At 38.3% G+C, this 11943-nt stretch overlaps 1 protein-coding gene across 2 annotated transcripts; it reads left to right on the plus strand.

The window, feature by feature from the left end:
* The first annotated feature begins 302 nt into the window (after positions 1 to 302).
* Positions 303 to 10012, plus strand: LOC125306204. Of its 2 annotated transcripts, XM_048261430.1 has the most exons (5): positions 303 to 429; positions 5125 to 6129; positions 6220 to 6369; positions 7562 to 7657; positions 9521 to 10012. In XM_048261430.1, the coding sequence occupies exon 2, from the start codon at positions 5125 to 5127 to the stop codon at positions 6100 to 6102; it is 978 nt and encodes a 325-aa protein (XP_048117387.1). In that variant the 5' UTR covers positions 303 to 429; the 3' UTR covers positions 6103 to 6129; positions 6220 to 6369; positions 7562 to 7657; positions 9521 to 10012. The 2 variants fall into 2 exon arrangements, 1 of the variants encoding a protein (XP_048117387.1); XR_007195517.1 differs by lacking the exons at positions 5125 to 6129; positions 6220 to 6369 and having other exon boundaries at positions 414 to 429.
* The last annotated feature ends 1931 nt before the right edge of the window (positions 10013 to 11943 follow it).

Below are 11943 nucleotides of genomic sequence, written 5' to 3' on the forward strand. Positions count from 1 at the left end.
CCACAGCTAGCCTACAGTACATGTGGTTTGTCTCTTTAAAAAGCACACACTGTAAAAATTAGAACTTGCATTTTTTCAGCCAGAATATGTAAAGGAGTGAACAGAACTGAAAAGACCAGAAAAATATACTAAACTCATATAATTAATTTATCTTATCAAGTTTTGTGACTTCATCTCACAGACTTGTGTAACTCAGTTGACTCAACTTAAATATTTAATTGCCTGTATCTGTGAAGTCACCTGAAAAAAAGCATCATTTTGGCACATGCGTACTTTGAATCGCTACGGGGATTCCCCACTGAGCCAGAAGGAGCTCAAGGCAAAGCCAAGAAGAACTACTCCATGCGGTGGATTGCGTGCGCGGGGAAGATCTCCAGAAAGTTTGTGGTTTCTCTCTACAGCGACCAGGAGCATCGCAGTAAAGCTTAGGTAAAGTACAAAATCAATCTACACAGTCATTTTATCGCCTTAAACTCAAGTCTTGTATAGTTTGTTGAACATTGCAATGGCTAGCTAGCGTTAGTCTACTCAGCTGGCGAGCTAATGTTAACTAGTTAATTGAAGCTAACATAAACAGACATATTTGGTGAGACTTTGGCCAATGATATTGACTATAAAGTTATGCGTACACCTCTGAACAACGAAAGTTTCCCTTGCTTCACGTAATTCAGCTTATTATTGTCCAGTTGTGTCCATAGCCAAATCGCTGCGGAACAGTTTGTGTTGTAGCTGAAAACGCGAAATGCCATAGCTTGTCATGCAAAGTTGTGTGTGCTAGCTTGTAAGATGCTTCGTTACAATCTAAATAAGACTAGCTACTATTTATAAACGTTGGACCAGTGCTTTTAGGGTATCACTTTTCTGTTTTCAATGACTTCATTTAACGTTAGCCAAACTTTGCTTAATAACATTACAAAGTGATATGTAAATGTTTCTCCTGTAAAGGTGTTTTCACATCACCAGCAGTATGCCCCTTTGCTTTCCGCTCTGCTCAATGCTGGCAAGTTTCACTGCTGCTTTGCTACTTTTGCTCAGAGCAAAAACGCTTTATGCCACGAATTAGCATTTAAATTTATAAACAACATTAGTCTTAGCATTATATCAGGGGAGCAGGAAAATACAGACACAACCTTTTCACAACAATAGTTTGATCCTATGACATGAGAACCCATGTAATGTGTGTGTGTTTTTTTTTTTTTTTTGTTTTGCTTTCTCACTGATTGTACGAACAAACGTCATGCGTGGCCGCGGTAGCACGGCAGAGGTGTGGTTATGGGCGGTCATGGGCTTGTTGCAGCAAACTGCTTTAGATTCGTTGTTAATAAAATTTGTTTTATTTCTGTGCAACTAAGAAAGCGAAGATATAACCTGTGTGGATATTTACATCACTAGCCTTAATTTAATTATCACTAGTTTCCTATTTTTTTTTTTTTCTACAGGTGTTTTAGCCAGTCCTTCCAACTTCATGTGATGCAATGTAAAGAGTGTAAATTTACCCACCCGAATGTGCAGACCCTGCTCAAACATTATCGGCTTCGACACGCAGGGGGTCACCAGGGGAAAATTTGTCCTTGTCTCTATACTGATTGTGTTTGTACGTTCCGGACACCAGGTAATCTAAAATGTCATCTTTCGCGCTACCATAGGAAAAAACAAACAATTCAGGCTACAACAACATTCAGGTGCGAGCATTGTTCATTCCAAGATATTTGTAGTGCAAGTGCAGTTTCTAACCATCTTGGAGGACATTTAAGGAATGGTGAACTTGTAACATGTCCATTTGTTGGCTGTGGCTACAAAACAAATAAGCTTGGCAGTTTTGCCACTCACAAAAGTAGAAAATACAGAAATCATACTGTAAAAGACATAAAATCAGCAGTCTCTCCTGTAGGTGCAACAGATGATGTTGACATTGAATTAAGTCATAGTGGTGATGGTGACTATGGTGACGAAGGGCCCTCCTCTCATGCTGCTCAGAATCCAGAGCCAGATCCAGGCCGATCATTGTTTGATGATGAGAATGTTGAAACCAGCACACTTGAGCGCAAACTAGCTTCTTTATTTCTGTCGATGCAAACTGTTTTGCATGTCTCCAAAGGTTCTACTCAGATAATCATAAGAGATTTGTGATATACAGCAGTCATCCAATTGCAATAGTGTCAAGAAAATTAAGGAAATATTGATTAAGCACAATATATTCAATGACCCAACTATTCTTCAGGAAATTTCAGATGTTTTATTTGAATGTAGTCCTCTCCTCTACACCACTACAGACCGAGGTAGTCGATCCACAGAATACAGGCGAAATGTGTATTTTAAAGAACACTTTTCAGTTTTGGTGCCAACAGAGTATCTTTGACAGGACTCAAAATAATTATTTTGTTTATGTGTCTGTGTACGATGTACTTGTCTGTCTTTTGAGTAATACAGACCTCTTGGATATTATTTTGTTCAATCATAATTCGGCCCCTGGTCATCTGGAGTCTTTTCAAGATGGTCAGTATTACAAAAGCAATGGACTTTTGAGTGAGGGAGATTTCAAAATTTCACTGGGGTTATACATAGACGAATTTGAAGTGTGCAACCCCTTAGGCACATCCAGGAAAGTTCACAAAATTGTTGCTGTGTACTGGGTTCTACTAAACTTGCCACCCAAGAATCGTTCCAGCCTTAATTCTATTCAGCTTGCTGCATTGGGAAAGAGTGTTGATGTAGGCACTTTTGGTTACGACAAATTTCTCAGTCCTTTAACAAGAGACATTAACAATTTGGAGCAGACAGGGGTTTTTGTCCCAGCCCTTGCTCAGTACTTAAAAGGAACAGTGTTTTGCGTTTGTGCAGATAATCTTGGTGCACATGGCCTGGCAGGATTTCAGGAAAGCTTTAATGCAGAGAAATTTTGCAGATTCTGTTTGATTAGCAGGAATGAAATCAAATGCACAAAGAGCAGGGATTTTGTGTTGAGAACAATTGAAGGACACAACTCTTTTGTGGAGGAATTGCAGAGGAGCAGCAAGCAAAATGTCTGTGGTGTGAAGAGGGAATGTGCTCTGAGCAAGCGTTTGTCCTATTTCCATCCAGTCACTGGATTTCCTCCTGATATGATGCACGACTTATTTGAAGGCATTGTACCAGCAGAATTAGCTGTTTGTTTACAGGCTTTAATTGCGAAAGGTTTTATTACACATGAGGAGCTTAACAGGTGCATCAAGACTTTTCCATACAAAGACACAGACAAAAGTAACAAGCCAAAGGTCATAGCAAAATCATGCTGGGCAAAAGGTTCAATAGGTGGGAATGCACATGAAAATTGGGCTCTACTGCGTTTGCTTCCTCTGATGATTGGCCACCGAATCCCAGAACATGAACCTTCTTGGGAAATCCTGATGGACTTGAAGGTCATTGTTGAGTTGGCAGTCTGTACCTCTTTTTCAGAGGAAACACTCACTTACATGGAGAGTCTGATTAATGACCATCGGAATTTGCTCATTGGCACTTTCCCTAACTTTTCCATTCGTCCTAAGCATCATTTTGTGGAGCACTATCCACACTTAATCCGGTGTTTTGGGCCATTGGTGTCACTGTGGACCATGCGCTTTGAAGCTAAGCATAGCTACTTCAAAAATGTAGTGCGTGACACCCACAATTTTAAAAATGTCCTCCTTACCCTGGCTATGAAGCATCAGGAAATGCTGGCTTTCTATCTAGATCGTGGAGATCTTTTTAAACAGTCAGTTTACATTGAAAGGGCTGAACCTTTCTTGCAGTGTCCTTTGGAAGCCTCCCTTAGGTCGGCAGTTGAACAGAAACACCCAAACAGAGATTCAGTGTCTCTCTCCAGTGATGTTTGTTTGCATGGAATCCGGTACACATCAGATATGATTATTTCTGCGGGGTATTGTGGTGGCTTGCCTGAATTCAACAAAATTTTGAAATGTGTAGTCTTTGATAAAGAAGTTTCATTTCTTTGCAAGAAAGTGACATCCTGGTACACAGAACATTTGAGGTCCTACATAATTGAAGAGAGCAACTATGATGATATTTGCATTGTTGACCTTAAGATGATGAATGATTTTCATCCATTGGTTACATATAAAGTTGGGGGTCGTGTTCTTGTAACCCCAAAGGCATTTCTTTTACACTAAGCATCTGTGGTAAGTGTTTTCTTTCTCCTTTGTTTAGACACTTTTGAAAAGAAACGTGTGGGGATGTTGTTTTTTTTTTTTTTTAAGTTTCTTGTTAATATTGTAGTAGTGAGCATTGCTTAAAAAAGTGAAACTGTGGTATTTTGTAATGATTACAAAACAATATTTGCCATTTTGTTTTAACAGGGAGCACAGAAAGGGAAAATATGCTATTAAAAATAGCTGTCTTCACTTTTCCTCCTGATTAGGCTATGCATTAAATTGAAAATCTGATAATAAATATCCATTAACTCTCCTCAGATTTCAAAAATTATTTCATTGCATAATCATAGATTTCATTACATGAGGCCCACCCTTCTCACCTCTAAAGAGGTGTTTGTGAACAGAATGAGCAATACATTGTTCCTTTGCTTCCTGGTGTGTTTGGGTTTGCAGTCATGTTGGATAGCCTAACTTCAATCCATTGGAAACTTAGTTGTGTTGCAATATTTTAAGACAAAATACCAAGAAAAAAAAATGTGGTATGCCGATTCTGAGCTGAAAAGTCAGTTTTTAGTTCAGAAGTTTTGGTTGTCTTCATGTTAGTACAGTTAGTACAGTAAATGGAGCTTGAAGTGAATGAAATGTTTGGACGGCAGACTTCCTTTCTTTGCTTGCTTTAAGAGGGCCTAGATCAGTGTAGTCACTGGTTTAATTCATTATACATGTGAAAGGCTCCTATATATTAGGAAATGTGCAAATATTGTTTGGAATAACTTTTTTCACTTTTCAAATATGTTGAAGCATTACTGTTGCTTATAGAAATTGTAACCTGATATATTTTTGTCCATACAATTTGATATGCCCTGACACCATTCATAACAGAATATATAATTGCTTAATGACCATATGAGACCTGAGAGATGTATAGTAAATCAATGAAACATGATTACTATTATGATAACTGATGATTATTAATTCTTTTTACAATTTCTCATAGATGATGCTGCTACGAGTCTGTGTTTCTCCCAACAACGTAAGACGTATCAACCTTCCCAGTGTCCCAGAGTCCGTGGACCATTTAAAGACTATTCTCCAAAGCAAGCTTGAACTGCAGAATGGGTTTTCCCTACAATTTGAAGATCCTGAGTTTGGGAATTCCCTTTGTAATTTGCACGACATAGACGAGTTGCCAGCTGAAAAAGCAGTCTTAAAAGTAATTTGGGATGAAGTCACCTTGGAGACAAATCAACCACCAGCAACTGATACATCTGATGCCGGTTCTGTGTCATCTCTTGACACAGCAAGTGTATCCAGTGCTTCTAGTTCAACCATGAGCTCCCAGAGCTTACACAAGAATTTAAGAGATGCTATAGACTGGCCGTCCTCATTTGAGGTACCAAAATTTTCACTTGATGTTGAACTTAGACTTAAAAAGGCTAATGATGTCTATCATCAGAACAAAACCCCTCTTGAAGTACCAAGAGATGTTAAGTCTGAAATTTTGAGCAAGCTTGTTCAGGCAATGTTTGAGGTGAAGTCCTATCCCACAAGATGTGAGGTTCAGTCTGTTGCCATGGCTCTTGTGCACAAGCACCCTTGCCTCACAGAAGATCAACCTAGTTCAGGCTGGGATGCTTGGCTCACAAGTCTTTGGTTTAAGGTGGGGAACTACCGTTTCAAGTTGCGTCAAGCTGGCATGTCTGAAGTGAGCGTCAATCGAAAAAGGCATGGTGATGATGGTCAACTAAAATACACAATGAAAAAATCTAGAAGAGCAGAGGTCAACTTCCTCCCTGACCACCCAATGGGCCAAACCGATGAATCACTAGAGGAAGACAGATTGGAAATGACTGAAGAGACCAAGAAGAAAAACATTGATTCTACTCTCATCCGAGAAAAGATGCACTCTACATTTTCTCTCCGCCGTAGAGAATTAGTTGAGGTTGAGCCTCTTGTCAAGGAAATTAAAGAATGATGGCCAGCATTGTTTCTGACAGATGAGGTTGGTGTCGACATATGACATATTATTAGTGAAGGTTGGTGTGCTGGTTGTGCATTTAATTGTTTTTAAAATTTTCCACTGTTTGTACAGATTTGCCGCGAGTTTCATCGTATTTCAAATATCGATCTGGTAGGCACATTCCAGTCATCATTGGAGAGATACACCCCTGCACTGCTTAAGATGTACCGCAGTAAGAAGGAATCTGACTTTAGGGCACTGCTTGATCCTCTAGATGAACAGGTACTTTGCACATCATATGATAGTATAGATCATATGATGGTATAATGACTTTTTTTTTATTTTTTTTATTCTTACTTTCTCTCTTACTTCACTTGCTGTACTTGGCTAGCGTACTTCACTTACTGTACTTGGCTAGCAAGCTTGGTTATGAAATTCTCCCTCCATTTCAGTTTTTGCAAGAGTTTGAACACTCTAAATCACTAAATGTAATCTGATCTTCCTGTAACTTACCAATATGACTAAACACAATGTACTGAAGCTAATGCCTCAAAAGAAATCACTGTCACTCATGTTATTGCAAGCATCCACAAAATGTCAAAAGTTCTGTGGTAAAACATAAGTGAAACCTTCCGATCAATTTCATAGTACCCCTCCTTTTTCTGGAATAAATTCAAGCCAGTGCTCCTGTTACTTGTGAATCAGAGCTGCACAACCTTGCGATGGTGATCAGGGGGTATATCAGTCCCTTCGAGTTTCTGTTGAGCTGCTTCTAAACCTTCTTACCAAAATAAGTATTTTCAATACAACACATTTTTGTGTGAGATTTCAACTAAGCAATACAAAGAAGTATTGACTTAATGCAAATCAGCTGGGGAAGTTATGAGAGGGTATCTATTTATCCTATTTACCCATAATATATCCCTTCATAGACCTACAGTGGGTAGAAAGAGTGTTAAAACACACAAAGCCACCACCAATGCAATATTACAATTTATTTTCTTACTCCAGGGGGGTATAGCATTCCAAAAATCACCGTGGGCGGTATTCCCCCAGATGCTAAAGTAAAAAAAAAAGTGCTTAGTGTAGGCTGAAATGCATGGAGCATTAAGCACCTGGGAGAATACCATCCAAAGTGCCTTACTGCCCTCAGATGGTACTGTCCAACCTTTTAATGAAATTGGGTTATTTACCCAATAGTTACATATGTGGGTAAAAGCATTTTGGTCTCAGTGCATGCATTTTCCTAGTCTGGCATCCCCAATTTTCACTTTAGCTTAGCATAGGTGCTGGAATGTGAAGTAGCCAGATAGCAAGTCTTTGGTTACTTTACATTCCAGCGCCTATGCTAAGACAAAGCTAAAATTGGGGTTGCCAGACTAGGAAAATGCATGCACTTTAAGGACTGCAGATTAATTCTGAATTATGAAAATTTGGGAATTAAAAAAATCTTTATCTCTGTCTGTGTGCCCAGGTGATGGCGATTGCAGAACACCGTAAAAGAATAGCCTTGGAAGGATTGCCCCTCTACCTCAGGGAGGACCCAACAAGTCTTTTCAAGAAATGTCTGGTAATAATCAATCTTATTCTCTGTGCATGTTGTTTTATCTCACCACCTGTGTTTCTTCCTCTACTTCTTTGGCCCCTCTCTTTTATCCTGCCTCTCCTCCTTTTTCCTATCCCCAATCTCCTTGTGTCCTTTTACCAACTCGTCCCTGTCTTCTGTCCGTCTCTCTGGCATCCCTTTTGCCGTCTTCCTCTTCCCTGTCCCTTGATATTGAATGACACATTATATTGTAATATGTAAACTGTGTTTTTATTTATTATAACAGTTGGATACACACTATATCAGTACACAAGCCAAGTAGTCTATTTATGATGACTTTCTAAAGTATTTTGGTTGTGTTAACAAATTGATTAATCTATACAGCTTTTCTTTTAATTATGACCGCCGCGCAGCGAAGCGGTCTTTCCTTTCGCGAAGCGAGCGAAGCTGATCTTGGTAGTTGTAGTCTGTGAAATTAAAAAGCACGTGTGTGTGAAGTATCCAAACAATGACACCTTCATTTCATTATGGCTGTTTTAGCAAAACACCTTAAGCTACTGTGTAGTAGGTCCCATTTAGAAGTGGCTACTTCATTTGCGCTTTCATTGACTCATGGAGCTGCGTGAATGTATTACAACTTTTCGCCACGATATGACAGTTTAAGTCCGCTTGATACTGTAAGGCGTAAGCCATTGGTTTCCAAAGGAGATTTTATTTGTGTCGCCAGCATAGCCTATTGACAATTTATGTTGTCAATAGGCCTACCTTATAATCCTACCTGTAGCTTAGGGAAGCTAACAACTTTCTATTAGGATCTAGTTTGTTAGTTACCGTTTTGTCATAACTCCCTGATGCATTTTGCATTTAGAATAGCCAGAGCGTGTATATCTCAATCGGAAAATTAAACAATATCGGGTGCCTATGGACTAGGCTGGGTGAACCCAGCCTGATCTGCCCGCTATTTATTTTTGATTTCTTAAAAGATTGAGCTTGGTCTGATGAAAGCCAGACTAGCCATGGACCTCAGTTAAACAATGCAAGGGAACATGAATCAGCCTATATTTGCACTAACAATAACGGACAAAAGCTCTTCAACGTTGGCCCGTTAAAATGTGTATGAACAGTCTAGCTTAACGCATTTCATCAAGGCCCATTTGGACATGTCAGTTATTTGCACCACTGGTTAGATGTAAAACAGCACCGTTTCAGACTAGGCTACTGTTACTTAATTTGTGCATTAACAATAACGTTTCAGACTACTGTTACTTAATTTGTGCATTGACAATAAAAAGTATTACATGAACTAAAGATGACTAAAATCTTATGTAGAAGAAGAAACATTCACAAAAAAAAATCCATCCATCCAAAAATGACCTTTGTTTTTGATAGCTGTTGAAAACGGCATGGAACTGACAGAGATGTTTTTGTTTATAAATACATAAAAAATAAATAAATAAATAACATTATGCTGATACCTTTTGCTTTTCCCAAATACAATGTAGCCTACAGGTGTAAGTGACCTTTCATCAATCCAGTTGCAATGGATGAACTGTGATGAACTGCCCTACTTGTGATTGTTTAGAGATTTTAAAGGTTTTATAACAATTCTACATCTTCTTTGGCTATTCTACAATCTATTCACCTTTTCAGCACCAGTAGGGTACTTTCTGTGCAGCCGCACACACACACTCAGGCATGCCAAACAAGCATACACAAAAGTTTCAAGAGTGGGGGATGGAGTAAAATATGGAGACAAATTGAAGTGTGATTTATTTTCGCGGAACGGATGTACAGGACTGAGCGGCGGTCATATTTTGTACCGCTATGCGGTACATCTAGTTCTGTTTGACTCAATCAGTGGTGTCTTCTGTGTTTGCACACTCTCAGGATACAGATGCTGAGGAAGACTACACCAAAGGTGTGAAAATTGGGATCCTCACAGTGATAGAAGATGACGCTGCAGCAGTCGAGTCTCTTCCTACGGTAATCAACACAGCCATCATTTTGGAAGAGACTGTTGTTCTCCAGGATATTAAGGATGTACCATCTGCATTTGCGTATTTGATGGGCCTTGTTTATGCAATCAATATGCAATACCCCAAAAACCTCAAGTATACCTTTGAGGTGATACAAAAGGTTTTTCTCAACCTAGGAGCTACCAGCTGTTCTGCGAGAACCCTGTCTTTCAGAAATAAAATGCAGGGAAATCTGAGATAGTTTGATTGATGTAATTGTAATGGCACATTCTTGGAAGTTTTACTGTTTGTTAGGACTGTGAGACCTTTTAAGTTTAATTATATGCATTTGCTAACGCTTTACTTGACGGGTGAGTACATAACATATTCATAGTAGCTGTAGTGACCGTTTCAGAAGACATGACTCAACACACATACCCAACCCTTCAAAAATGTGGCAGACAGAATGGTGATATTTATTGACATTTATGTTTGTCATCTGATCATATCATATCTAAATATTTTATGAATATCTTATATTATTACTATACAGGTTGTGAAGTATTCATAATCACTTATCTGAGTTTAAGACTGAGAGGTAAACTACATATAGCTGACCAGTATTTGTTGACCCTGATTTGTTGACACCTTGAGGTAATTATAATATTTGCCGCTTTGCCCACTCAAGGGAAAATGTCAAGTTCCCGGGTCATCTCTATGTAGTTTACTTCCCAGTGTTAAACTTAGATGTGAATGAATGTTGAGTCATGTTTTATGAATAAATTATAAATACTTAGTTTGATAATTTCACAGCTGCTATGAATGTGATATGTACTTAACCGTCATGTAAAATGTTACCATTCAAAGCCATTTTATCCCATGTTTTATCCTTATTACACAGTTCCCTCATTACAGTTCGTATTATGAGGCCCATAGCACTCAGGATCTTAACAGCACCTATTGTTTATGAAGTGATTTTTTTTTTTTTTTTTTTTTTTTTTTTTTTTTTTTAATATATTATTATTTTTTGTTTGTGTGCAGCTCAAAGATCACTGAATATAGTTGAAACCCCATTGTTTCAAAACATTTGTGATATATTCTTTTATTGTGTGCTGTTGAAAGTTCACTGATTAGAGTTGAACACCTGTTTCAAAATGTTTTTTTTATTTTTTTTTATTGTGTGAGAACCTGTAGTTTCAAAACATTTTTGAAAAAATCTGTGTATTCTATGCTGCATTTAGGCTGTGTAAAAGATCATTTTGAGGCTACTTGTGTGTGCAGTGCTTCTACACTGGTTTCTGCAATAAATCACTTGCATTAATTGTTGCTTTGGGTTTTCCTTACTTTTTATCTTAAGTTGTACCAACTAGTAATTTAAACTTGTGTTTTGAAGTCCTCCGAATAGTTGGTAGAAAAAGCTTTTTATAGTTGAAAGATGTTTTTATTTCAAATTGATTATGTAAGTTCTGCCCTCTCTTCGAGTATACTCAGAAAAACATTTACAATAAGTTGCCTTATTTCTAGTTGTGTTTACTCAAAAAAGCCCTTGTAATAGGTTGCATTACTTTTTTGAGTAAACTAGGCAGATATATTTTTTACAGTGCAGGCAATAGTTGTACGCACACTGAACACATCTGTTGAGGAGAAGAGTTTGGATATATAGAAACTATGGACCCTTTCAAGAGTTCCATTATCAGCATCATAGTTGGCCCCACAAGACTTCCTTTTTAACATTCAATATGTTATCTTAATGTAGAGGAAGTAGATTGGGGCCCAAATAGAACGTTCAAGCATTGTTTTTGTTTTTATTGATGAAAGGGTCTATACAGTCATAGAAACAATGAGCAGAAAATAGGAAAAACACATGACAACTTGAAAACAAACTTTGACACTTAAGGGAAAAGTTCGGTTTAACAAGAACCTATAGGTCTATTTGTACATTGAGTGTAAACGGTCGTTGGGGATGTTAACAGCGTTAATTGGAGCAGTTTTGAGTAAGACCGGAATATGCATTTGCAACTAAATAGGATACAGCTATAGACTTGGGGGCCAATTCGCTTTGCCAGAGTAAATTGCAACTTTAAGCCAGTGACAAGCCTCAAAACATCATTACACTTCTGTGATGTTGCACAGAAAAGGTATAAAAAAGGTCTGTTTTTTTGCGCAGTCAGTGCTTATATTTTTCCAGTTGCCACCATCTTGCTAGTCTTCTCGCAAGATAGAAGTGACTGGTGGGAACTGGAAGAATAGTCGTGCATTTACCTTATAATTTCATCCAGTCTCTGCCATCTTGTGAGGATTCCAAGCAAGATGGCAGCAAACAGGTACTGCACTGACACACAGTCCTTCTGTACA

The sequence above is a fragment of the Alosa alosa genome, chromosome 13, assembly GCF_017589495.1.
Source record: "Alosa alosa isolate M-15738 ecotype Scorff River chromosome 13, AALO_Geno_1.1, whole genome shotgun sequence".
Classification (NCBI taxonomy): Eukaryota; Metazoa; Chordata; class Actinopteri; order Clupeiformes; family Clupeidae; genus Alosa; species Alosa alosa.

Excerpts from the sequence above, each read along its gene's own strand:
- LOC125306204 (XM_048261430.1), top strand. The coding sequence starts at position 5,125 with ATGATGCTGCTACGAGTCTGTGTTTCTCCCAACAACGTAAGACGTATC.